Source organism: Echinops telfairi, unplaced genomic scaffold (genome assembly GCF_000313985.2).
Source record: "Echinops telfairi isolate 266 unplaced genomic scaffold, ASM31398v2 ScPeMD7_443;HRSCAF=831, whole genome shotgun sequence".
Taxonomy (NCBI): Eukaryota; Metazoa; Chordata; class Mammalia; order Afrosoricida; family Tenrecidae; genus Echinops; species Echinops telfairi.
In genome coordinates this window covers 7,235,607-7,259,554 of record NW_022104341.1, presented here as the reverse complement: position 1 = coordinate 7,259,554, position 23,948 = coordinate 7,235,607, and the positions used below count along the sequence as shown (strand labels likewise).

At 48.6% G+C, this 23,948-nt stretch overlaps 2 protein-coding genes across 2 annotated transcripts in view; one reads left to right on the top strand and one right to left on the bottom strand.

Moving 5' to 3' along the window:
• The window catches only part of CFAP276 (cilia and flagella associated protein 276), an 11,549-nt gene extending 5,737 nt beyond the window's left edge, over positions 1-5,812 (bottom strand). The window contains 1 exon segment of the mRNA XM_030886156.2: positions 5,732-5,812. Coding sequence (XP_030742016.1) covers positions 5,732-5,812 — 81 coding nt within the window.
• A 1,321-nt stretch (positions 5,813-7,133) lies between these two features.
• ELAPOR1 (endosome-lysosome associated apoptosis and autophagy regulator 1) overlaps positions 7,134-23,948 on the top strand; it is an 88,657-nt gene continuing 71,842 nt past the window's right edge. The window contains exon 1 of the mRNA XM_045292016.1: positions 7,134-7,252. The gene's annotated coding sequence lies outside the window, so the exon portion shown is untranslated. The remainder of the gene's footprint in view (positions 7,253-23,948) is intronic.

The window sequence follows — 23,948 nt, the reverse complement described above, 5'->3', positions numbered from 1 at the left end:
TTGAGAATGAAGTACAAATGCGCTTTACACAATTGATGTGTGTATGGATTGTGATAAGAGTTGTATGAGCCCCTAATAAAATGTTTTTAAAAAATAGTAGAGTAGCCAAAACAAATGAAAGAAAGAATGAAGTCAAGGAGCTGAATAGAACACTTCAAAGGGCAGCTCGAGAAGACCAAGCCAAATATTTTAAGGCAATGTGCAAGGACCTAGAATTAGAAAGGGGAGACACTCGGCATATTTGAAATTGAAAAAAACTCAAGAAAAAAATCCAAGCCTTGAGTTGCAGTCTTGAAATATTCTGTAGGCAGAATGTTGAATGATGCAGGAAGTATAACGAGAAGATGGAGAGAGTGCACAGAGTCATGTACCAAAAAGCACTAGTGGACAGTCCACCATTTCAGGAGGTAGCATATGAGCAAGAATCAATGTTGCTGAAAGAAGAATTTCAAACTACACTGAGATTATTAGCCACAAACAAGACTCCAGGAATTGACAGACTACCCACTGAAATGTGTCAGCCAGCTGAAGAAGCACTGGGAGCACACCCTTGGCTATGCCAGGAAATTTGGAAGACAGCTACTTGGCCACCTGACTGAAGAGTTCCATATTTGTGCCCATTCCAAAGAAAGGTGCCCCAACACGATGGTGAAACTATAGAACAATATCATTGATACTCACATGCAAGTAAAATTTTACTTATGATCATCCAACAACACTTGCAGCAGTACATTGACAGGGAACTGCCAGAAGTTCAGGCCAGATTCAGAAGATGTGGAACAAGAGATATCATTGCGGATGCCAGATGGATCTTGGCTGCAAGCAGAGAGTACCAGAAAGATGTTTACTTGTGTTTCATGGACTATGCAAAGGCGTGGACCATAGTAAGCTATGGATGACCTTGAGAAGAACGGGAATTCCAGAACACTTCATTGTGCTCATGAGGAACTTGTACATGGACCAACAGGCAGTTATGTGAAGAAACCTAGGCCATAGTGCAGGGTTTAAAATCAGGAAAGGTGTGCATCAGGGTTGTAGCTTCTCACCATACTAGTTCAATCTGTTTGCTGAACAGATGATCAGAGAAGCTGGACTATATGAAGAATGTGGCATCAGGATTAGAAGAAGGCTTATTAACAACCTGCGATTACAGATGATACACGCTTGCTGGCTGAAAGTGAGGAGGATTTGAGTCACTTGCTGATGAAGACCAGGGATTGTAACCTTCAGTACACAACTCAATGTAAGAAAAACAAAAATCCTCACCACTGTACCAATAGGTAACATCATGATAAATGGAGAAAAAGTTGAAGCTGTCAAGGATTTTGTCTTATTGGATCCACAATCAATGCTCATGGAGGCAGCAGTCAAGAGATCAAAAGGTGCATTGTTTTAGGTAAATTTGCTGCAAAAGACCTCTTTAGCTTATTGAAGAGCAAGGATGTTCCTTTGAGGACTAAGCTGCACCTGACCCAAGCCATGGAATTCTCCATGACATCATATGCTTGCCAAAGTTGGATATTGAATAAGGAAGAAAAGAAGCATCAATGCATTTGAATTGTGATGCTGGAGAAGAATATTAAAAGTACCATGGACTGCTTAAATGACAAACCAAACTGTATTGAAAGAAGGCAGGCCAGAGTGATCCTTAGACACAAGGATGCCGAGACTTTGTGTTACATACTTTGGACATGTTGTCAAGAGAGACCAGTCCCTGGAGAAGGTCATGTTTGGTAAGGGAGAAGTGGAGAGCCCTTAATGACGTGGACTGCATCGTGGCTGCATCGATGGGCTCAGGCACTGGAACCATTGTGAGGACGGCGCAGGACGTGCAGTGTTTCGTTCTGTTGTGCACAGGGTTGCTGTAGGTTGGTGCTGACTCTATGGCATGTAACAACAACATGCCTGTGGTTATAATCCCATTTTAGAGGGGGCTCTCCACTCTGCTAATAGGCAGGATTAAGATGGGCTGTGTTGAGTCTGTATTGTACTAAGGTGTGAACCAGGTCATCACCCCTTGGTCCCTTGGTCATATGGTCTATTGAAAGACAAAACTATACCTTTATCAAAGTTATTCCTCTGTGCATAAAAGCCATCTTGAAAGCAGAAGTCCCAGGACCATGAGAAGAGCTACCAGCAGAGCACATCTCTGAAGTGGCGGAGGCTGAGACCAGAGTCATTAGATGCTGCAGCACAGAGACCGTAGAACAGAGCAAAGAAGCCAGGCCAAGACCAGCGGCTTAGGCATAGAGACCACGAGATAAAACAGAGCAACAGTACCAAGACAATGTGTGTTAGTTTGGGTAGACTATAGACAAATTCATGGACACTCGTGTAAAAGAAAGAGTTTTATATAAAAGGGTAATTGTATGTTAAGAAAGCAGCCCAGCCCAGTCCATAAGTCCAATATTAGCGCATATGTCCCATACCAGTCTATAAATTCCTTTTCAGACTAACGCAACACATGCAATGAAGCTGAATGCAAAAAGATCACAGGCCAGTGGATGGAAAGTATTGTGGATCCAGTGGCGGTAGAAGCATCTCGGTGCTGGAATGGGTCTCCATGTGGCTCCTCCAGCTCCAGGCTCTGGCTGCATCAGTGTAGGTCCATCAGGCTCATCATCAATAATGTCTCTCAGGGAGTGTGTGTCCGGCCTCCAGCGAGCTATTTATCTTTTTAGCGCCTCCAAATGAGATCAAGCTACGACCTGATTGACAGGCTAAACTCTACCCCTTGAGACTCTTAAATCTCAAGTTGACAACAACCACACTAAGAGACAATGAGTGTGTGCTCAACTGGCTTTCTGGCCAGGCTGGCTTTCTGGCCCATGGAGACAGAGACCAAGGGCCCACATAGTGAAGAAGCTGAAGACCAGAGATTTGTCTACTGGCTGAGGAGAGGTGCTGCTGTGGACCAATGACTGTATCCTTACTGTTTACTGATCCTGATATGTGGCAACCTGTTAACTTCCCTAATAAACCCCCTTAATTGTGAGTATTGTCTATGAGTTTTGTGTGACCATTGCAATGAATTCTCAAACCCAACAGAAAAGTAGAGTATTATGTCAGAATAGAAAGCTTGAAGATGGAGAGATATCAGACTTCTGCCTTGGGGCTATCTTCCTTGGACAGATGTGAAGCTGGATTCTCTTCCCTTGTGTAGCCAGAGGAGGTCAGATGGCCCTCTGCACCATTTCTGTACCATCGTTGGACCACTATGCCAGTTGGTCTCGTTGAGCATCTCCCTCTATTTTCCTGTCCCGCTACTAAGCTTAATGTCCTTTTCCTCGTCTCACCTGATAGCAAGTCCAAAGTATGTAAGACGAAGTCTCAACCTCCTCACCTCTAAGGCTGACTTCTTCCAAGAACATTAGGTTGTCCTGCGGGTCCATGGTACTCCTTCATCAGCATAACTCAGAGGTGCTTCAGTCTTCCTGACTTGTTGCCCAGCTTTTTTGTTCATACGAGGGGATTGAAAAGACCATGGCTTGGGTCATGCAGCATACCCCTCAGAATGACACTTTTGCTCTTTAACACGTTAAAGAGGTCTTGTGCAGCAGATTGTCTCAATACAATGGGTCACTTGGTTTCTAGGCTCCTGCTTCCATGATCATTAAGTGTGGACCCAAGTAAAATTAAATCCTTGACAACCTCAGTCTTTTCTCCATTGCTCATGATGTGAACTATTGGTCCAGTTTTGAGGATTTTTGTTTTCTTTGCATTGAGTTGCAATCCATACTGAAGGCTGAACTCTTTGGTCTTCAGCAGTAAGTGCTTCAAGTTCTATTTCTACAAAAAGACTGTGTCACCAGCACATTGCAGATTATGAATGAGCCTTCCTCCAATCCTGATGACATGTACACATGGGCTCAGCTATCTTTTGATGTGGCCTGGGCAGCTCTCACTTGCCCTCTCCCTCCTCTGTGGATCCAGCTCCTCTCGGTTTTCCTCTGGTGTTCCTTTTCAGCTGCCCTCTTAGTTCTGCTTTCGTTCTCTGCTCCATTGTGTATGTGTGTGTGTGAGAGGAGAGAGAGAACAGAGAAGAGAAGAGAAGAGAAGAGAAGAGAAGAGAAGAGAAGAGAAGAGAAGAGAAGAGAAGAGAAGAGCTATGCTTTAGTATTCTAGCTTGTTTTTCCTACCCTCACATTCCCGGGATGCCTTCATTCCAGTCAACAGCTTTAAGCACTACGTGGATACTGAGGTTTTCCAATATACATCTTCAACACCGAACGCATGGCCCTACTGCCAGTTATTAATGTCCACTGAGCTGTCCTATAGGCACCACACCAAGGTAGCAGCTACAGAAATGAACTCATCTTCTTTCCCTCCAAACCTTCCCTTGGATGCCTCAATTCAGTGACTATTACTCATCAAGTCTTCAGATACCTGGAAGTTACCTGGACTTACCTCTCCCTCAGGTCCATATCCAATTAGACCATCCTCCCCTTTGCATCTTTCTCTGTTGATTCCTTATTGTCACCACCCCTGTCACTGCTTTTATTCTTCTTCCTGGAGCTTGTGGAGCCTGCTGGCTTGACTCTCATTCCATTCAAGCCACTGTGCTTTCTAAAGCACTCAGCTCATGGTGTCACACCGGCGCTCAAAATCCCCCAGGGCCCCCAGCACACCCAGGAGGAAAGGCTTGCTCCCTAGGCTGGCATACACAGCACACCCAGCCTGCCAAGGTGCAGTCTCAGCTCATTTCTCCAGCCTCACTCTCTCCACGTCAGGCCTGCACCTCAGCCACTCTGGATTCTGCCTCCTACCCTCTTTCTCCATGTACGTGCACCTGCTGCTGCTTTTACCTTGAATGTCTAGTTCCTCCTTACTCACATCTCACCCTCTTTCTCACCTGGCCCAGTCAGCTCATAGTTAGATGTGAGACGTCACCTGCTTTGGGAAAGGAAGCTTTTCCTTGAAGGTCCTGGCTCTCATGGCACCATAGGTACAACTCTGCTCCCACTCATGAGCTATTGTAAGCATTTTTGCTGTCCCTGTTGTTTGTTCATCTTTTCTACTAGAGTTCTTTGATAGCAGAAAAAAAACCCCACTTAAACTCATTGCCATTGAATTGATTTTGACACATATGGCCCCTATAGGATAGGGTAGAACTACCCCTGCAGATTTCTGATACAATAGTAACTTTATGAGTAGAAAGCCTCATCTTTCTTCCAAGAAGTGGAATTTGGTTTAGAACTGTTGACCTGACCTTACAGTTAGAAGCCCAATGCTTAACCACTACACCATCAGGGTTCTTCTTAAAATCAGATGTTGTATTTATCTATGTATCCTTAGTTCTTTGCAGAGTGACATATAGGAAATAAATGTTATACAATATATGAAAGTTCTTTTACTTTCTTAAGTCAAATAAATAATGACTATTTCAACCAGCTTATTTTGCACTTCAAACATCCAAACACTTATACCAGGAAAAAAAAGTCATCTAAAACCCCAGCTCCTTGACCAAACTCACTCCACACATGTACATGCACGTGCACACACACGGACACATCCGGGATTAATTAGAAGCTAGAGACAGTGTGAACACAGACATCCATAACATGATTGGGCTGCCAGAATGTCTTGCTCTTCTAAAAGTGGGCTCCGTGTCCCTCTGCTCAAAAGCACCGCTGAAACGACCTGAATGTGGGAACCTGGAATCACCAAGCAAACGGACTGCTGTGACTTACGTGTTCTCATTAGAGAACACCTCTATCAAGCAGTATTATACCTGGGAAGCCTGCCGTTTTCCCAAGTAGCAGTTATCGTTATCCAACAGAGGGTGCTGAAAGTGGTCCCGGGTGGGAGGCATGGCTAAAGGCCGAGCGAGACACTCTTTAGAGAAATGGAAGACCACCGCAGCCGCGCACAACCTTAGCTCGCGGAGGGTCTCTGGTCTCAATTGTTTGGAACGCCCGGCTCCGGTTGCTAGGCAACTGCGCCTCCACTGTGACTGAGGTGAATGCCCTTTGAGGAGGGCGCCCCCTGGCGGCTCGACGCGCGAGAGGAGCGGAGGGAACGCAGGGCGAGGGGCACCGCAGAGCCGGCCTGGCAGCGCGGCGACCGGCCGCACTCGGGAAGCGGACTTCTGCCAGGGCGTCCGCTGAGGAAAGAAGGCCTCGTACCTTGGGGATTTCTTTCTCCCGCTTACCTAGCAAAAGGCGTTCCGCTTTTCAAAGCAGCGGAGAAAGAGACGGAATACCCGGCGTGTGGGTGCCTTCGCCAGCTCCCCTGGTTTAAACTCAGTTTCCCTCAGGAACGGCAAGGCTGCGCACCGAGCCGGCGGAGGCTGCCGAAAGTACGGGCGGAGGCGGTGGGCTAGACGTCAGGTCTCGGGGAGCCGGCTCTTGAGGCCGTGCCGCCTGGAAGGTTGTCGCTCCGCACACTAGCTGCTTACTGAAGTAGTTGCCCGGGGCTGTATCAGTACCGTTTTGGTTAGGTGTCACCCAGTCGATTGCTGACTCCTAGGGACCCCAGGTGACAGAGCAGAACTGCCCACAGGGTTTTCGAGGCGGAAGCAGACCGCCAGATCTTTCTCCCGCCGGGCTGCTGAGCGTGTTCCCTCGACCGACCTGCCAGCAGCCTGGCGCGTAACCTTGGCATCGTGAGGGGCTCCTTTTGCAAAACCAGAGATGCTCGCAAATAGCCCAAGGCCCTTAAAGGGCAGCGAGCAACCTGGGTTTGGTGGCCAGGGAGCAGATAGGGGTGTCCCCTCCCCTATCTGTACGCGAGCCCAGCGCCCGCCTGTTGGGCGAGTTGCGGCCTCGGGCGCGCGCATTTCCACCAGCGCGCGCCGGCGGTGGCGGCTGCCATGGCGACCGGCAGGTGAGCGGCACAGGCGCGCGTGGTCCTAGCCCCACCCGCGCGAACGGGAAGAAGAGGCGGTTGCCTAGGCGACGTGGGTAGGAGGAGAAGAGGAAGAAGGGAGGAGGAAGGATGGGCGGCCTTGGCGTAGCCGCAGGGAGGTGACTGGAGCGAGCCCAGCCCCTTGCATCCTCCCCGTGTACCTCCCTCCCCATTTTTTTTTTTCCGCTTTCTGCCAGCAGCAGGGGCAGCCGCGGCACCTGAGCCGCCGTCGCCGCTCGCCCAGGACAGCGCTATGGCTGAGCCCGGGCGCAGCCCCCGTCCCTCTGCCGGGGGCAGGCCAGCACCTGCCCGGCGCGCACCCCGGCTTCTGCGGCTGCTGCTCTGGGCTGGGACCGCCTTCCAGGTGACCCAGGGAACGGGACCGGAGCTTCACGCCTGCAAAGAGGTACGTCCCCCACGACCCGCCTCGGCTTGGCTCAGAACAATCTGGACTCTGGGCGAGGATCTCGGGGGACCGTTTCCGAGGTCGCAGAGTTTGGGCTTCTTTGGGGGGTGGGGGCAGGGCAGAGGAGCCGGCTGGCGTCACGGAGGGCCAGCCCACTGGAGGACGAGAGACAGATCATCCTCAGGGCTCAGAGCGAGCGTCAGCCCCGAGGAGAGGAGGGACCTGGGCTTGGGGGAGAACGAGGGAGGAAGAGAAGGCGCTCTTTTCCAGCTGAGGCGAAAGGACCTTAAAAGTGGTTCCAAGCGGAAGACGGAGCACAGAGGGGCCCGCATAGATTGCGAGGGAGGGGAGAAGTGGGATGAGAAAGGAGTTAGGAAGGCCGTCGAAAGAAGTGGGACCTTGGTGGGCTTCCCCGCGCCTTCAGGGTCGGGCGTCCCGGGCTCAGCGAGATGAGAGAGGGCTGCAGGAGCCCGTCGATTCCGTATTGGACACTGAGTTCCCCTGCAGCCTGCCAGGTGTAGACCCTCTCTATAGCATCACCTCCCTCCTGGACACTTTTCTGAGTGTACCTGTCGGTCCCGCGACCCATCTTTCTCCACACTCTCCCTTAGCACCTCATTTTTGCCAATCTCCACTCTCCTTCTGGGGACCTGTGGCTGGCATAGGCCGCAAGTCTTCTTTTTAAGGTGCTTCTGCTCTGTTGGCCGCATGACACAGGCAATAGGAAGTAAACGGCTTCCAAAGGAAAACGCCTTTTCGCTCCTTCTTTTTGGAGGGGCGTTACAAAGGTACCAGGAGCGACACATCTCAGTCGTCCCGTGTCAGAGAGTCGACTGCACACGCTGCTCTGGGTTGTGCTGGGGTGACTTCTTTTGAACCATATGGCGGAGGAGGCAATAAAATATTTACAAGAACTACATTGAGGAAGGCAACATAAACATTGTGTTCTTACCTCTGTGAAACTCGAGACTTCATAGAGTCTGGGACAGAGAAAGTAATCCCAAATGCCAAACTTGGTAACTGGGGGGTGATAACAACCCCATGGCATAGGGAGCTGTGTGATTTTACAGGTGTTCTACCCACGGGGTGGGGGCCCACAACAAGGCACACAATGAAGAAGCGGGGAAGGAGAGGAAGAGAATTTTTGTGTGAATGCGTATGTGTGACTTCATTTCATGAATGTGACCTAAGTGCTCCCCCCGACCCCCCATCCTGGGACATTTGCTAGCTTTTATTGGTGCTGATGAGGACCTGTCCTGGTCATTTAGTATGTCCACTCAGACACTTTAGGACCTGCCTTAAGAGGGTGATGTTGTTGGTGGGGGAGGCTCACTGGGTTCGGTGGCCTGGGGTCTGGCCGGTCCAGGCAGATCCACTTGCCTGAGAATAAATGTGGATGTCTCCTGAGTGGGAAGGAAGGTTCTTGCAGCCCAACCAGGAATTCTCATTGAGAACCTTCGTCACCTACAGAAAATGTGAGGAGAGAGTTAAGAAATGGAAGACTTGCTTAGTTTCATCCTGGCTTGAAGAGAGAAAGTCAGATTAAATTTGAGAGCTCTAAGTTGTGTGCCGATTTTGCGGTTAGACCTATTTCAATGACCAGCATTTGCCCAAGCAGAGGGCAGGGGAAAACTTAGAAGTCCAGTATGCTCAGTGGCTGTGCCATCCGGCACTTGGATCTGGATGATGAATATTACAATCAGACCGCGGCTGTTGGGTGTTGTCCAGTCAGTGCTGAATCCTAGCGATCCCAGGTGATAGGGTCTACCTGTCCATAGGGTTTGCTGGATGATAGTCTTTACAGGAGCAGGTCACCAGGTCTTTCCCCCATCCGCCCCCAAAGGGTTTCTGGGTGAGTTTGAACTGTCAACCTTTCAGTTAGCGGCCAAGTGCTTACCTCAAAAGGGCATTTTAGGAATCCTTGTCCCAAAAGGATTGTGCTGAGCACTGAAAGAAAGACACAGAAAACACGAAATAGAGTTGCCTGACCGTTTTCCTCTTCAGCATCTGCACCATTAGCTCCACACCCCACCCAGGGTGCAAATAACTTCTTAGGGGAGTGATCATGGGCCCCTGGCGGTCTCTGTTTGCACCTTCCTTGAATAAACAGTGGCTGCTGGAAACCTTGAACTCAAAAACAATAAGGAAGAGATTAGCCCCACTATTATCATACTCATTTGGTTGTGTGAATTGCTCTGACACTCCAACCCCAAATTTGCTTTCTTATGAGCCTCTGTTAAGGGTGGAGACTGTGATCAGGCCAAGGCTGGCCCTAATGATAGCAGTGCTGTCCCTGCCTTGTGGTGAGGACACAGGGGATTCACCTTGTTTTTGAAAGCTGAGCCACCCCTCTGGATCTAACCCTGAAAAAGAGTGATTTAGCCTGAAACATCGAATGAGGTGGGGGAGAACTTGGGAGTTCTAGATCCCTGGCTTGGTGCCGGCTGGGGCTTGGCTTTCCTTTCAGTCTTGGCTTTCCTTTCAGTCTACTGTGGCCAGTAGAACCAAGCATCCTGCATGGTGTTTGTCTTCATGAACCATTTCTTTAGCCCCGTGCTAGCCCAGGTGAAGTGCCAAAGGAATCCGTCCCAAAGCACAGAAAGTCTAAATCAAACAAGAGCTGAGCAGAAAACTGCCTTTCACACGAGCTGCCCTGATCTGCGGTTCCAGCGCTAATGGCCCCGGAGGGACCTTTCAGTCTGTATTAAAAAGCTTTGTAATCAGGCAGACGTGGACTGGGATAGAATGTACTGATTGAATGATGATCTGCCACTTAATGAGGGTGCTGCTGTGAGCGAGTTCATGAACCTCTGCGGGCCTCAGATTTGGGGTCTGTCCAGTGGAGATTATTGTTAGGTGCCGTCAAGTCAGCCTCCCTGAGTACAACAGAAGGGCCACTGCCTGGCCCTGCCCTTCCTCACCGTCCGACTGTGTCCGAGCCTATTGTTGCAGCCGCTGGGTCACTCCATCTCCGGAGGGCCTTCTTTTTCCCCCCTCCAGTGACTCACAGGGCGGTTACGAAGATCAAACTAGATGGCCCGTGTAAAGTGACCAGTACGCCCACGTGGTATATCCCAGGTACTTCAGAGATGCTGATAGGTAGAAAAGGCCGGCAAAGGGATGGTGAGATGAGTCGGCATGGGATAAACAAAGCAGGAGGGCAGGGTGGGCACTGGTAGGAAAAGGAAGAGGGAACCTTATTTGAACAGTCGGCATTTGACTTGCTTCTGGAGTAATCAGCAGAATCTCACTGGACAGAGATGGAGGAAGGATGCTTTCCTGATGGAGGGAGGGGCCTGAGGAAAGGTTCGCAGGTGGAACCATACAAAGGGTCCTGGGAACTGCAAGTAGACCAAAGCACAAAGCAGCACCCACTCGCTGTCCTCGAGTCAGTTCCAACTCATAGTGGCCCTCTAGGACAGAGCAGAGCTACCCCTTGGGATTTTCAAGGCTGTGCATCTTTTTTATTATTAGTCATTTTATTGGGGGGCTCTTACAAATCTTATACCAATCCATCATTCGAGTGTATTAAGCACATTTGTACATATGTTGCCATCAATGTTTCTAAAACATTTTCTTTCTTGGTATTAGCTCCTCTTTTTTTCCTTCCTTCCCTCCCTTCCCCACCCTCCCTCCCTCGTGAATCCTTGATCAATGATATACTCGTACTGTTATTTAGTGTCTTACACTGTTCTTTGTCTCCCTTCACTCACATTTCTGTTATTCGTCCCCCTTGAGGGGAGGCTATATACCCAACCTTTCTCCCCCTCCTCCTCCTATCCCCACCATCCCCCTAACCTCATTATATCGCTACCCCCATTACTACTCCTGAGGGTTTTATCTGTCCTGAATCCCATGTGTCCAGAGTTCTTGTCTGTACCAATGTATGTACTCTGGTCTAGCCAGATTTGTAAGGTAGAACTGGATCATGGTAGTGGGGCTGGGGGAGTGTTCAGGGACTAGAAGAATGATGTGTGTTTCGTCAGTGCTATACTGCACCCTGGTTGAATTGTCCCTTCCTTGTAATTCTTCTGGGGGGGGGTATGTCCAATTGGGTCCCCACTCCAATTCCCCTCTTTTACATCGATATAATTGTTTGTTTTGGATCTTTTGATACCTGATACCTGATCCTGTTGACACCTCATGATCACTCAGGCTGGTGTGCTTCTTCTATGTGGGCTTATTTGCTTCCCTGCTAGATGGCTGCTTGTTTAATTGCAAGCCTTTAAGACCCCAGATGCTATGTCTTTTGATAGCCAAGCACCATCTGCTTTCTTCACCATATTTGCTAGTGCACCCTTTTTGTCTTCAGCAATTGTGATGGGAAGATGAATATCAAAGAGTGCCAGGTTATAAGAACAAAGTGTTCTTGTGTTTAGGGAGGCCTTGAATAGAGGCCCAAAGTGTCTATTATCTTAATACTTAGCATATAAATATATGTACAAGGCCTCTATCTCTTTCATTATAATTAATATATTTACATATACACACATGCCTATAGCTATACCTCTATAAATAGCTTTTGCCTCCTACTTCTTTCCTGTATTTCCTTCCATCTATCTCCTGTCCCACTATCATGCTCACCCTTGAACTGCTGACCTGAGGTTAGCAGCCCGACTCGCTATGCCACCAGGACTCCTGCAAGTCTCCCGGTTGGCTGAAATGTAGAGTAAGTGTAGGGTAAAATGGAAGATACTGCTGGGAGCTAGAAAACAAAGGGAGAGCCTCCCGCAAATTTCTGTGCGCAGATCAGATTACCTTGAACTTGGTTGAGATGGGCCAAATGAGAGCTAGGAGCAGGCTAGATTTCATTGAGATCAAGGAGGAAGTTAACAAGGGCCGCACTGGTGGGTGCATGGAATAGCATGTTGTGGGTGCCGCAGCATCTGCTCTGGCCCCTGAGTGTGACACCCTGCACTGTCTGGTGCCATTGTTGCTGTGTTTGAGCCCATTGTTGCAGCCACTGAGACAACCCAGCTCATTAAGAGGCTTCCTCTTTTGTGTGTGTCCTTTTCCAGAGATGGGTCTCTCCTAACATTTCCAAAGCCCTTTTGAAAGTCTATGGTTCTTGAAGTCTCAATAACCTTACTTTTTTTTAACTTAAAAATCATTTAAAAAAATGTTAAGGTCATTTTATTGGGGGCTCTTACGCCTCTTGCAACAATATATACATCAGTTGTATCAAGCGTAGTTGTACATATGTAGCCATCATCATTTTCTAAACATTTACTTTCTATTCAAGCCCTTGGTATCAGCGCTTTTCTTTTCCCTCCCACCCGTGTGGCCCCTTGATAAATTATAAATTATTATTATTTTCATATCTTCTCCGACCGCTGTCTCCCTTCCCCCACGGTTTCTGCTGTTCGTCCCCCTGTGTGGTTATGCGTCGACCACTGGTATTGAATACCCTCACTTCTGTTTTTGTTTGTTTGTTTTTATTTATTTTTTACCCTCACTTCTGAGGAGCACTCTGGATGCACTTCCTCCAAGACAGGGGTGCTTGTTCTTCAGGCATCCGTGGAACTTTCCATACCCTTCGCTAGCACCGTAACTCAAATGCATCGTTTCTTTTCACTCTTCCCTATGCAACGCCAACTTTGATATGTATATGTGGTGATTAAAAATACCTGGGCTGGGATCAGGTACCCCTTAGTCCTCAAAGTAGCATCCCTTGCTTTTCAGCACGTGAAAGAGGTCTTACGCAGCAGATTTTCCCAGGGCAGTAAGTCATTGGATCTTTTTCACTGATGTTTTCATGCATATTGATTATGGATCCAAGTAAAATGAAATCTCGACAATTTCATAGACATAAACATGACAAATGTGCTGAAGGTAGAGCTCAGATCATTTTGCACTGATTGGGTGTAGGTAGGATCTTAGAGTAGGAGGAGCTTCTAGCCAAGGGAAGAGCTCTAGGGGTCAGCTCCTACTTCTGTGTGAGCCACCCCTGTACTAAAAACAAAAGCAGAGACAATCACTGTCTTGGAGTTGATGCTGACTCCTAGTGATCCCATGGGACAGGGTAGAACTGCCCCCTGTAGGTTTCTGAAACTCTAAATCTTTAGGGGAGCAGAAAGCGTCATCTTTCTCCCGAGGAGTGGCTGGTGGTTTTGAACCACCAACCTTGAGGTTAGCAGCCTAATTCCTAACCATCTACACCATATAGGTCCCTGCCCATGTACTAAGTGGGAAAAATCCCAAGACTTTGGCTCACCGCTTCACTGTGTCACTAAGGTTTCTAGACTCTTATATGACTTCCTGTACTTGGTTCTGACATGCCATTTGATGTTTGGATCCCACAGGGAAGTGGGTTCACCTAGACACTATTTGGGACTCCTGAGCTTTCTGGAAACACTTCACAAAACATGTATATTTTAAATGACTTTTGGTTGGTGTCTTAGGCTGTATTCCCTAGAGAAGCAAAGCAGCTGGTGGGTTCAAGCCCCCCAACCTTTCCATTAGCAGCTAACTACCTTAACCACTGTGCCTTCAGGGTTCCTTCTGGTACATAGAACCCCAAACCCAAACCCAGTGCTATCGAATTGATTCCAAGTCACACCCTGGTGCAGAGTAAGTACATCATAATTGTTAGCTGCTTTAAGTATATGCAAGTGGGGTATAATTAACATTGCTCTATAGTAGTTAGATCTTATTAAGAATTTAAGAGTGGTAGAAATGATGGTGTAGTGGGTTACGTTATGGGCTGCTAACTGGTCCCAAGTTCAAACCTACCAGCCACTCCGAGGGAGAAAGATGAGACCGTTTGCTCCCCAAAACGTTTACAGCCTTGGAAACCCAATAGGGCAGTCCGACTCTGTCCTATAGGGCTATGACGAACCAGAATCAGCTTGATGGTCGTGAGTTTGGTTTCTGTGGGGAACTGACAAGGAAAAGGAATAGACCTGAAAAGTATGCCGAGGGAAGAGCTGCTAGAACTTGACAGAGAAGCCAGAGACCACCGTGGGTAAGAGTCTGGAGTTCTGCTGTCCAATACATGGGACTACTGCACACTTGACGTGTGCTAGCGCGGCTGAGGAAATGAACTAAAGATTTTTATTTTAATTAATTTAAAGTTAATATTAAAAACAGGTACTTGTGTTGGAGAAGTAAAACCAGTGACACTCATATGAGTCTGTATGTAGGAAGAGATGGATCCCAAGAAATGGCCCCCTCACTTGTGGAAGCGCGTACGTCCAGTTGGCTGGCTTCAAGTCTGTGGGTCAGACGGTAAGCTAGAGGCTTCTCCAGCCCCACGGAGCTGCAGGAAGTGGGCTAGCTTCCACACACTGTCAGTTTATACTGAGAAGGTCCCCCCCCCCCCCACCCAATGGAACCTCCTTCAGAGGTGTCAAGGCTGAGTCCAGATTAAGGAGGTGGTGCTCTACCTTTTGCTGCTCGGCTTCTTCTCAGATCGCCTCACGGAGTCGAACACAACTCAAGGTCGTATCCTGGGAGAACCATGGCCCAGCCAAGCTGACGTCACACCGAGCTATCGCCGTGTTGCTCTGTACTGAGTCCCAAGGGCAGCGTGAAAACGGGCCCTATGCGGAAGCTCTTCTCTAGCCTCTGCCCCTCTCATGTTGGCTAACGTTCTGTTGGCCAAAGCGGGTCACCTGGCCAAGCCTTGCACTAAACTCCACCTTTTTGTGGGAGGCCCCACAAAGTCAAATCGCAAAAAGGCATCACCGTACAGGGGCAGAAAGATCTTTTTGCCATTTTTTGTAGTACCCCACAGAACCTTTTATACACTTGAGCAACGGCTGAAAAGATGACACCTGGCCGCTCTTCGTCGCCGTGTATGTTGGCTCCCGCCTCCGTCGGGTTGCTTTTGGAATGGCACTGAATCCTACATGGGTTGATGCCCTTCTGGTCTATTAGGCACTATCTTTAAATGGTTTTATTTTATAGCAATGATATCTTCTTCAAAGATTCAGGACATACAGAATGCAATAACAAAAGCAACTGTAGAGCTCACCTCCAATTCCGTACCTGGTTAAAATCACTGTAAACGCTTGGTTATGTTTTCCAAGGCTTTTTCTGGGCTTTTGGACACCTGTTGTTATTATCTAACCTACACACGCTGATTGAGCTGGTTCCACTCAGAGCCGCCCTACGCAGGACAGTCTGAGACACTGTGCCGTCTGGTCCCGGGCCAGCCTCACAATTGTTGTTATGTGTGAGCCCGTTGCTGCCGCCTCTGTGATCAGTGCATCTCGTCCAGGGTCTTCCTATTTTTCACTGACCCTCTGCTTTATCTAGCACCGCGTCCTTCTCAGAGACTGGTCTCTCCTGACAACATGTCCAAAGTACGTGGCACCAGCTCTCCCCATGCTCACTTTTACGAGCACTCTGACTGTACGTCTTCCAAGACGGATGTGTTTGTTCTTCTGGAAATCCACAGAACTTTCGATATGTTTCACCAGCACATAATTCAAAAGCACATATGTAGCTATATAATTATATATAGACGCCTGTATCATTCTTCATCAAGGGAGCATTCTCCACATGCTGTTTTATTTTTGTTTTTTCCCCCCAATTTAAAAAAAATTTATTTATTTTTTAATAAATCATGTTATTGAGGGCTTGTACAACTCTTATCACAATCCATACATCCATTCACTGTGTCAAGCACATCTGTACATTTGCTGCCGTCATCATTTCCAAAACATTTTCTCTCCACTTAAACCCCTGGCATTAGGTCTTCATTTTTCCCCTTCCTCCCCGCTCCCCCCTCCCACATGAGCCCTTGATAGTTTATAAATTGGTATTTTGTCATATCTTGCCCTGTCCAACGTCTCCCTTCACCCACTTTTCGGTTGTCTGTCCCCCAGGGAGGAGGGCACACACAGTTCCTTGTAATCAGTTCCCTCTTTCCACTCTCCCTTTACCCTCCCAGTATTGCCACTCACACCACTGGTCCTATAGGGCTCATCCGCCCTGGATTCCCTGGATTTTCAGTTCCTATCTGTACCAGTGTACATCCTCTGGTCTAACCAGACTTGCATGGTCGAATTTGAGTCATGGGAGTGGGAGTGGGGAGGAAACATTTAGGAATTAGAGGAAAGTTGTATTTCTCATCATTGTTACATCGCACCCTGACTGGCTCATCTCCTCCCCAAGACCCCTCTGCAAGGGGATCTCCAGTGGCCTACTAATGGGCTTTGGATCTCCACTCCGCACTCCCCCCATCATTCACTATGGTAAGATTTTTTGTTCTGATGATGCCTTATACCCGATCCCTTCGACACCTCGTGGTTGCATAGGCTGGTGTGCTTCTTCCATGTGGGCTTTGTTGCTTCTGAGCTTGATGGCCGCTTGATTACCTTCAAGCCTTTAAGACCCCAGACCACATGCTGTTTTATAACTGGTACTTTTCACACCATAGTATGCAGAGGTATTTCTCTATGTTAATGCATTTTATCTGCATCATTTTCGAGACTACATGGAATATTTAGTATGTACATAATATAATTTATGTACTGAGCCAATTCAGATAGTGTCCCACGTCTGTCAGTGTAAACAATGCCACAGTGAACCTCTCTGCACAGGCATTATTAAGCACTTACTCAACTGTTGTTCTCTCAACGCCTTAAAGTATGTTCCTAGAAATGGGGATCGGCTGATCTAAGGGCATTTATAGTTTATATCACTTCACTCCATATTATTTGATCTCTGTAGGAGAAAATATGCCAATATTATTTTCAATTAGCCTTGCTTTTCCTCATCTTCCCCCCCATTCTTGTCAGTGCCATCCATCTTTTAATACTTTGACAAGTCAATACCTGCCCCATCCACCACCCCTTCTCATTTCAGCCAAGTTCATAGCTGAGGGCCCTTTGTGCTTCGACAGGGCCTAGTGCTTCTAAGTGACCTCAGGCGCTTTCAGAAGCGATCCCTGCATCCGGGGGTCACTTGCTGCCTCCACGTCCCTTGCCTCTGCTTTCTTGTATTCAAAGCCCTTTCCCCTGCACCAACTTGAATATACTATTGAGAGTTTCTCAGGGTTCTAAGAATTCATATGTATGCACCAAGCAGCCAACACCGGCTCTAACGGCAACACAGCTCGAGTGCACAATGGTCTTGCTGTTGTGGCTAGGTGCCCTGGAGTCGATTTTCCAAGCGGCAGAGCTATTTCATCCAGAGGAGCGCTGGTGGTCTAGTGAGTTAAACGTTAGGTTGCTAAAGCTGTCGGTTCAAAGCCACCAGTTGCTCTGAGGGAGAAAGAGGAGGCTTTCTACTCTTGAGAACGAAGAGGGGCAGTTCCGTTCTGCCCTGTTAGAGTGGCTGTGAGTCAGAATTGACTCGGTGGCAGTGATTGGGAGAATAAAGAGCTCTGGTGGCACCTGGTGAACTCTGAGCCCGCAGCGGCAAGGTTTTGGTTGTGTTTTGCTTTGCTCTCTCGGGGTTCAGCGTCAACTTCTGACAGAGTAAAACTGTCCTTGGGGTTTTCTAGACTGACGTCTTTACAGGCGCAGATGTATCGGATTCTCCAAATCCTTAAAAGCTAGAAGGAAAGGGCTAGAGAGTGTAAATGTTGACCACTTCCATAGATGCTGCTTGGTGAGAAGCGCGGACTCTTAAAGACAGAAGAACAAGGCCCTGAGTGGAAGCATTGTGTCTGGTGCCTGCACGTTAATAATCCTCCTGATGAAAGACTAAGGACTGCATTGAGTTGATGCCCCAGTTGAGACCCCTGTTTTTAGAGGAGGTGGTCCAGGAAATGGGCCAAGGGACCCTCGTTAGCCAGTACGAACTGAGGACAGACCCGGCGGCCTTCCTCACACCTGGGACTCTCTCTTAAAAAGGCAATTTGCTTGGGAGGACCAAGGCAAAGGGCCATGGATTTCCTGTAGGCCAATTCTACTAAGCAGCCATGAGTCCTCCCTGGGAAAGCTGCAGACGTCCAGGGAGCTCCCCACGCTCTGACGCCGCGCTGGGAGCTAAGCGACTGCTGGACAGCAACTGGTCACGAACACAAGTCCCTCCCTGTGGCTCTGTGGTGGCCTTCACAATGTATGCAGGTGTGGAGACTTCAAAGACCTTGTGGGAAAAGGCCAGGACTTTTCAACTCCATTCTCCCATGATCTTCCTGGCGTCCCCTCGTATCATTGTTTTGGGTGGTGGGAATGAAGAACAACCCCACTTTAAAATCTCCCGGAGCGTTCTCGGTCTCGGGCTGTCACAGCGGTGGGCTTCTCCGTCTGTAGGCAGCTCCCAGGCAAGGGGCAGCCTGTGGTCTGGGGGCTGTGCAAACCCTGGGACCCGCCGGAGAGGGCTGAGGGCAGATCGGGTTTCTCAGGTTGCCAGCCTGTCTGAGTCAGGGCAGCAGACCCGGCGGTTACTTCTGTCAACCGGGCTGAGAACGGGCTGCTCAGTTCGTCTGGTTCCTCCAGTAAGTGATCCAAATTGTGCAGCTTGGCACGCGTCTTTCTCAGTCTCTCTCCGTCCGACCAGATCCAGGACGGGACAGATCGCTAAGAGTTCATGCTTGACAGGTGCTGAAAGGAAATATGTTTTTCATGTTTCCTGGGCTCTCTGTTGCCCCACTCCCCCAAATTCCTTTCAGTCCGAAAAGCCTGCTAGGAGGTAAGCATTTCCTGCCTAGCTTGGCTTTGCCATGTATCATGAAAGGCATTTCGGAAGACCCACAGAGCCCTGCTGAATATGCTGCATATTCACCACCGCACGAATGCGCGGTGCTCCCTAGGCCTGGAGTGCCCTTCCCAAAGTGAAGGGAGAGGGAACTGAGGTCGCTGCATTTCAATGGGTGAGCCTGCTCACCGGACCACCCCTCCTCACCAGGCACAACAATGAAGGAAGGCTGTCTCTGATTAGGAAGGAGATCGAAACTAGCTCATTGTCCACCTCAGATTTGACCACTCCCACCTCCCATCCCAGTAAGACGAAACTAACAGTGGCTAGTAAGCGGCCCAGAGAAAAGATACCGGAGAGCATTCATTCTCTCTGCGCACCTCACCCCGCTGGGCCTGCCGCTGCCCCCGGGGGTCTCTGAGACCCAGAGGGTCTGTACGGGTGGTTCTGGCTCAAGACAGCCCTGGAAAACAAGTCAGGTTTGTGAAGCTTGGGCCGGTAAGCAGGCTTGATAAGTCATTTTCCTGGTAAAAATTATGTCAGAGCTTAATGTGAGAGCCTCCACCCACAACGTCATAAAGCTGTGCACATCCTTAGTGGTGGGGGCTGTGCCCATATCAAATCCGAACCGGGACGGCAGGAAGCGCTATGACAAAAGAAAAGGGCAGTGTTTCAAAAGAAGGCGTGGAGCGTTGGCCTACTGACTGCAAGGTCAGCGGTTCAAGCCCACCAGCTTCCCGGGAGAAGGAGGAAGCTGTCTGCTCCCATAAAAAGTTACCTTCTCGGCAACCCTATGTTGGGTGCCTATGTGGGTTTGTTTGTTGTTGTTTTTGGTTTACAGCAGTGGTTCTCACCTTCCTAATGCCTCGATCCTTTAATGCAGGTCCTCATGTGGTGGTGACCCCCCAACCATAACATTCTTTTCATTGCTACTTCATCACTGTCATTTTGCTACTGCTATGAATTGGGCGACCCCTGTGAAAGGGTCGTGCAACCCCCATAAGGGGGTTGTGTATACATACATATATATATATGTAATTTTTTAAAAATAGTGATTTGCGTGAAAGTCTACAGAGCAAGTTGGTTATCCATGCAACAGTTGATACATAGTTTGATTTGTAATATGGATCGGAATCCCCAGACTGGAACAGCCCTCTGCCCTCCCCCTCCCTGTGCCCACACCACCCTGTGTTCCTCTCCCACCCGCCTTCTGAGCTCCTTCCCTGGGCTAATGTTCTGTGGTTGATTGTCCTAAAGAGGCCAGACCTTTCTGGTGAGATTGTTCACCTCACAGGGCTGCCTGTCTTTGGGTGAAAGGTGAGCCAGCGGGTGAGTTCAGGTCCAGGCTGCAAAGGTGTTTAAGGGTCAGTCTCAGGACTGGTGGGTGGACAAGACTCAGAGACTCACTGCCATCAAGTGGACGCTGACTCCTAGCAGCTCCAGAGCATGGGCTGGAAGTTTCCCAGTGGGTTTCCGAGACCGAAAGTCTTTAGAGGAGTAGAAGTCCCATCCCTCCCTCACGGAGTGGCTGGTGGTTTCAAACTGCTGGCTTTGAGGTGGGCAGCCCAGAGCTGTAAAAACCACTATACTACCAGGGAACCCCCAATTCTTTTTTCCCCTCTGTTTACTTCTTTTTTTAATCATCTTTTAATTAAATAATTTTACTGGGGGCTCTTACATCTCTTATCACAATCCATACATTCATCCACCACGCCAAGCACATTTGTACATATGCTGCCATCATCATTTTTAAAGCATTTTCTTTCTATTTGAGCCCCTGGCATCAGCTCCTCATTTTTTCCCTCTCAATCTCCCACCCTCCCTCATGAACCATTGATAAGTTATAGATTACTATTTTCATATCTAACATCGTCCTCTGTCATTGGGGTCTCTTACAACTTTAAAAAAATTTTATTGGGGGCTCATACAGCTCTTATCACAGTCCATACATACACCCATTGCATCAAGCACAAGTTTTTACAGCTCTTACAGCATTCCATACATCAATTGCATTGAGCATATTTGTACATATGTTGTCATCATTTTCTAAACATTTACTTTCTATTTGAGCCCTTGGTATCAGCTTCCCCTTTTTCCCTCTACCCCCCACCCCTCCCACCCTCATAACCCCTTGATAAATGATAAATAATTATTATTTTTATATCTTACACTAACTGCTGTCTTCCTTCACCCACATTTCTGTTGTTCGTCCCCTTTGGGTGGGTGGGGGGTTGTTAGGTGTCAATCACTGTGATTGGTTCCCCTAATTCTTGTATTCCCCAGTTACCTTCTCCTGTTGAGATAGATTCATTTAAGACTTTGGAGGACTTTGTGAATGTGGCCAGGGTGCTTGGCTGCCCTTAAGGCAGGCCATTGCTTACACATTTTCATTTTTATGAGATGAAGAATTATCATTTAGTAGGGGAGGGTGCATGGCAGTGTAAGCAGATAAAGGTGGTACTATTGGGAACATGCAAAGAAATTCCCAGAAGCTTCTCTGCAAGAGAAGAAACAAAAGCCAAACACACTGCCTTCAAGTCATTTCTGACCCCGTGTGCGCTGAGCAGAATTGCCCCGCAGGGTTTTCTTGGCCGGATTGCTACAGACATGATCATCGGGCCTTTTGTTTGCGAGCCCGTGGGTGTGTTTGAACTGCCAGCCCTTAGATGAGCAAATGAGCACACCCTGTGTGCACCACCTGAGGGCTTCTGCAAGTGCAGACAGCTGTCCAGGACATCTCTTCTCTGTTACACGTTCCAGCTGTCTAAGGAGGACCCTGGTGGAGCAGCGGGTTACGTGTGGGGCTGTAACCACAAGGTCAGCGATTCAAAGCCACCAGGGAGAGGAGGCTTTCTGCTCCTGGGAAGAGTCAGCTTCTCCGAAACCCACAAGGATCAGTTCTACCCTGTGCTGTCGGGTCACCATGAGTCCACATGGACTCGACGGCTGGGAGATCAACATCGAAGGTCTATGCAGTCCCTACCATCCTCCCGTTCTTAGTAAACTCTTGAGAGCCGAGGCAGCTGAGGCCAGGGAGAACGAGCAGCTTTGTGCACTCTGGGGAGCAGGGTTCCAATATACAATTGTGGTTAGAGTTTGTCACCAGTAACCACAGCCACACTCACTGCCATCGAGTCGATTCTCACAGGGCCCCTAGCTAGTGTTTCTGAGGCAATACAGATTGTTATGGGAACAGATAGCCTCCACTATCTCCCCCAGAGCAGCCAGTGGATTTGAAAAGCTGCTAGGTTAATGCTTACCTGACAGTCACCCAGGCTCTTACACCACCGATGACCAAAAGCCTAACTGGCTGCCATGGAGTCAATGCTGGCTCGTGGTGCCCCCTGTGGGTTTCTGAGACTGTAACTGTTTACGAAAGTAGAAGGCCTCAGTCTTTCACCCTTGGAGCTGCTGGTGGTTTTGAACTGCCGGCCATCGGGATCATAGCCCACCATGTAACCGCGACGCCATCAGAGCTCCCACTGATAGGTTGGCTTTAAAAACCAGAAATTCATTTTCTTACAGTTCAGGAGACTAGAAATTCAAATTCAGAGTGAGGCCCTAGGAGTGTGGCCTTCGCATCTATTTCAGCTTCTAAAGCCACTCCCTTCAGCTGACCCCTGTGTAGAGTTTCTGAGAAGACGGATCTTTACAGGAGCAGACATCCTGGCTTCTTCCCCAGGAGCAGATGCTTGGGTTAAACCTCTCACCTTGCAGTCGGCCGTCCACACTCGCCGGCAGCATCACCCTGGTCGTGGGCAGTCCTTGGTGTTCCTGGACTTGTAGGTGAATCCACCTCCAACCTCATGTGATATCACCCACCGTGCCCTGCGTTCTCTCCTGAGTCTATGATACTTCTCATGTCACTCAGAAGGAATTAGGTCTAGGACATACTCCATATTGATACAGTCAGTTAACATAAATGCAAGAAATTCTCTTCCCAAATGGATTACTGGGATAGGGGTTAGGACTATAACTTTTGTGTGTGGGGGTGGGGGGGCGGGGAGGCCCAGTTCACTCCATAACAGGGTAGATGTTCGTGGTCATACATCACGAGCCCTCCTCACTAATCCTTACATTACCTAGGTGAACACTTAATCTCAGCTGAGCCTAAACTTGTCTGGTCATGAGACGCTCATGATTTCTAAAGGCCACCCCTAGGATCCCTGTGGCATAGTGGTTACACACTGGGCTGCTAACCCCAAGGTCAGTAGTTCAAAACCACTAGCCTTTCTGTGAGAATAAATGGGGCTTTATACTCCCAGAGTTCCAGCCTCATGGGCTGTTTTACTCTGCCCTGTGGGGAGGCTGTGAGTCAGAATTGACTCAGTGGCAGTGAGAGAAAGGCCATCCTTGCCATTGGAGGGAAAACCTTGCATGTGTGTTTTTGAAAGATTGTAATCATCATGCAAGTCTTCAGTGCTTTCCACCCAAACTCTCCATCCTCTCTCAGATGTCACTTGCTTCAGAATGAGCCAGTCCGAGCAGAGTCTGAGGGCACCCTTAGCCAGCCCGTTGCCTGCTGCTGAGACCAAGCGTATCACCCCATGGGGTTTTATTTCCCAACCTATGCAATATGAGCAGCATCAGTCTCTCAAAGACTTGGCAGGCCTACAATCTAGGCTTTGAACTTTCAGAGAAACCTTCCTTGAAGCTTAATTTGGGGTGCCTTCAAGAAAGTAAAGTAAGATGACGTTTGGGTGGTCGCGATACTGGCTGTTTTCCTGAGGCATCAGGGTGAATGTTGTAAGACATGAGGAAAAACACCAAACACTGCCGTCCAGTCAATACCGACTCACAGTGACCCCAAGGGCAGGGTGGACTAGCCTTTGTGAATTTCCAAGGCTGTAATTAGTTACTGGAGTCAAAAGCCCCATCTTTCTCCCGAGGAGCTGCTGGTGGTTTTGAACTGTCGACCTTGTGGATGGCAGCCCAATGCATAACCACGACACCACCAGGCATCCTTAAGACACTAGAATGGTGTCTTTAAAGATTATGGTCTTTCATAACCCAAACCAAACCAAATCAAACTCACTGCCATCAAGGCAAGGCTGACTCACAGTCACCCTCTAGGACAGGGTAGAGCTGCCCTTGTGAATTTCCA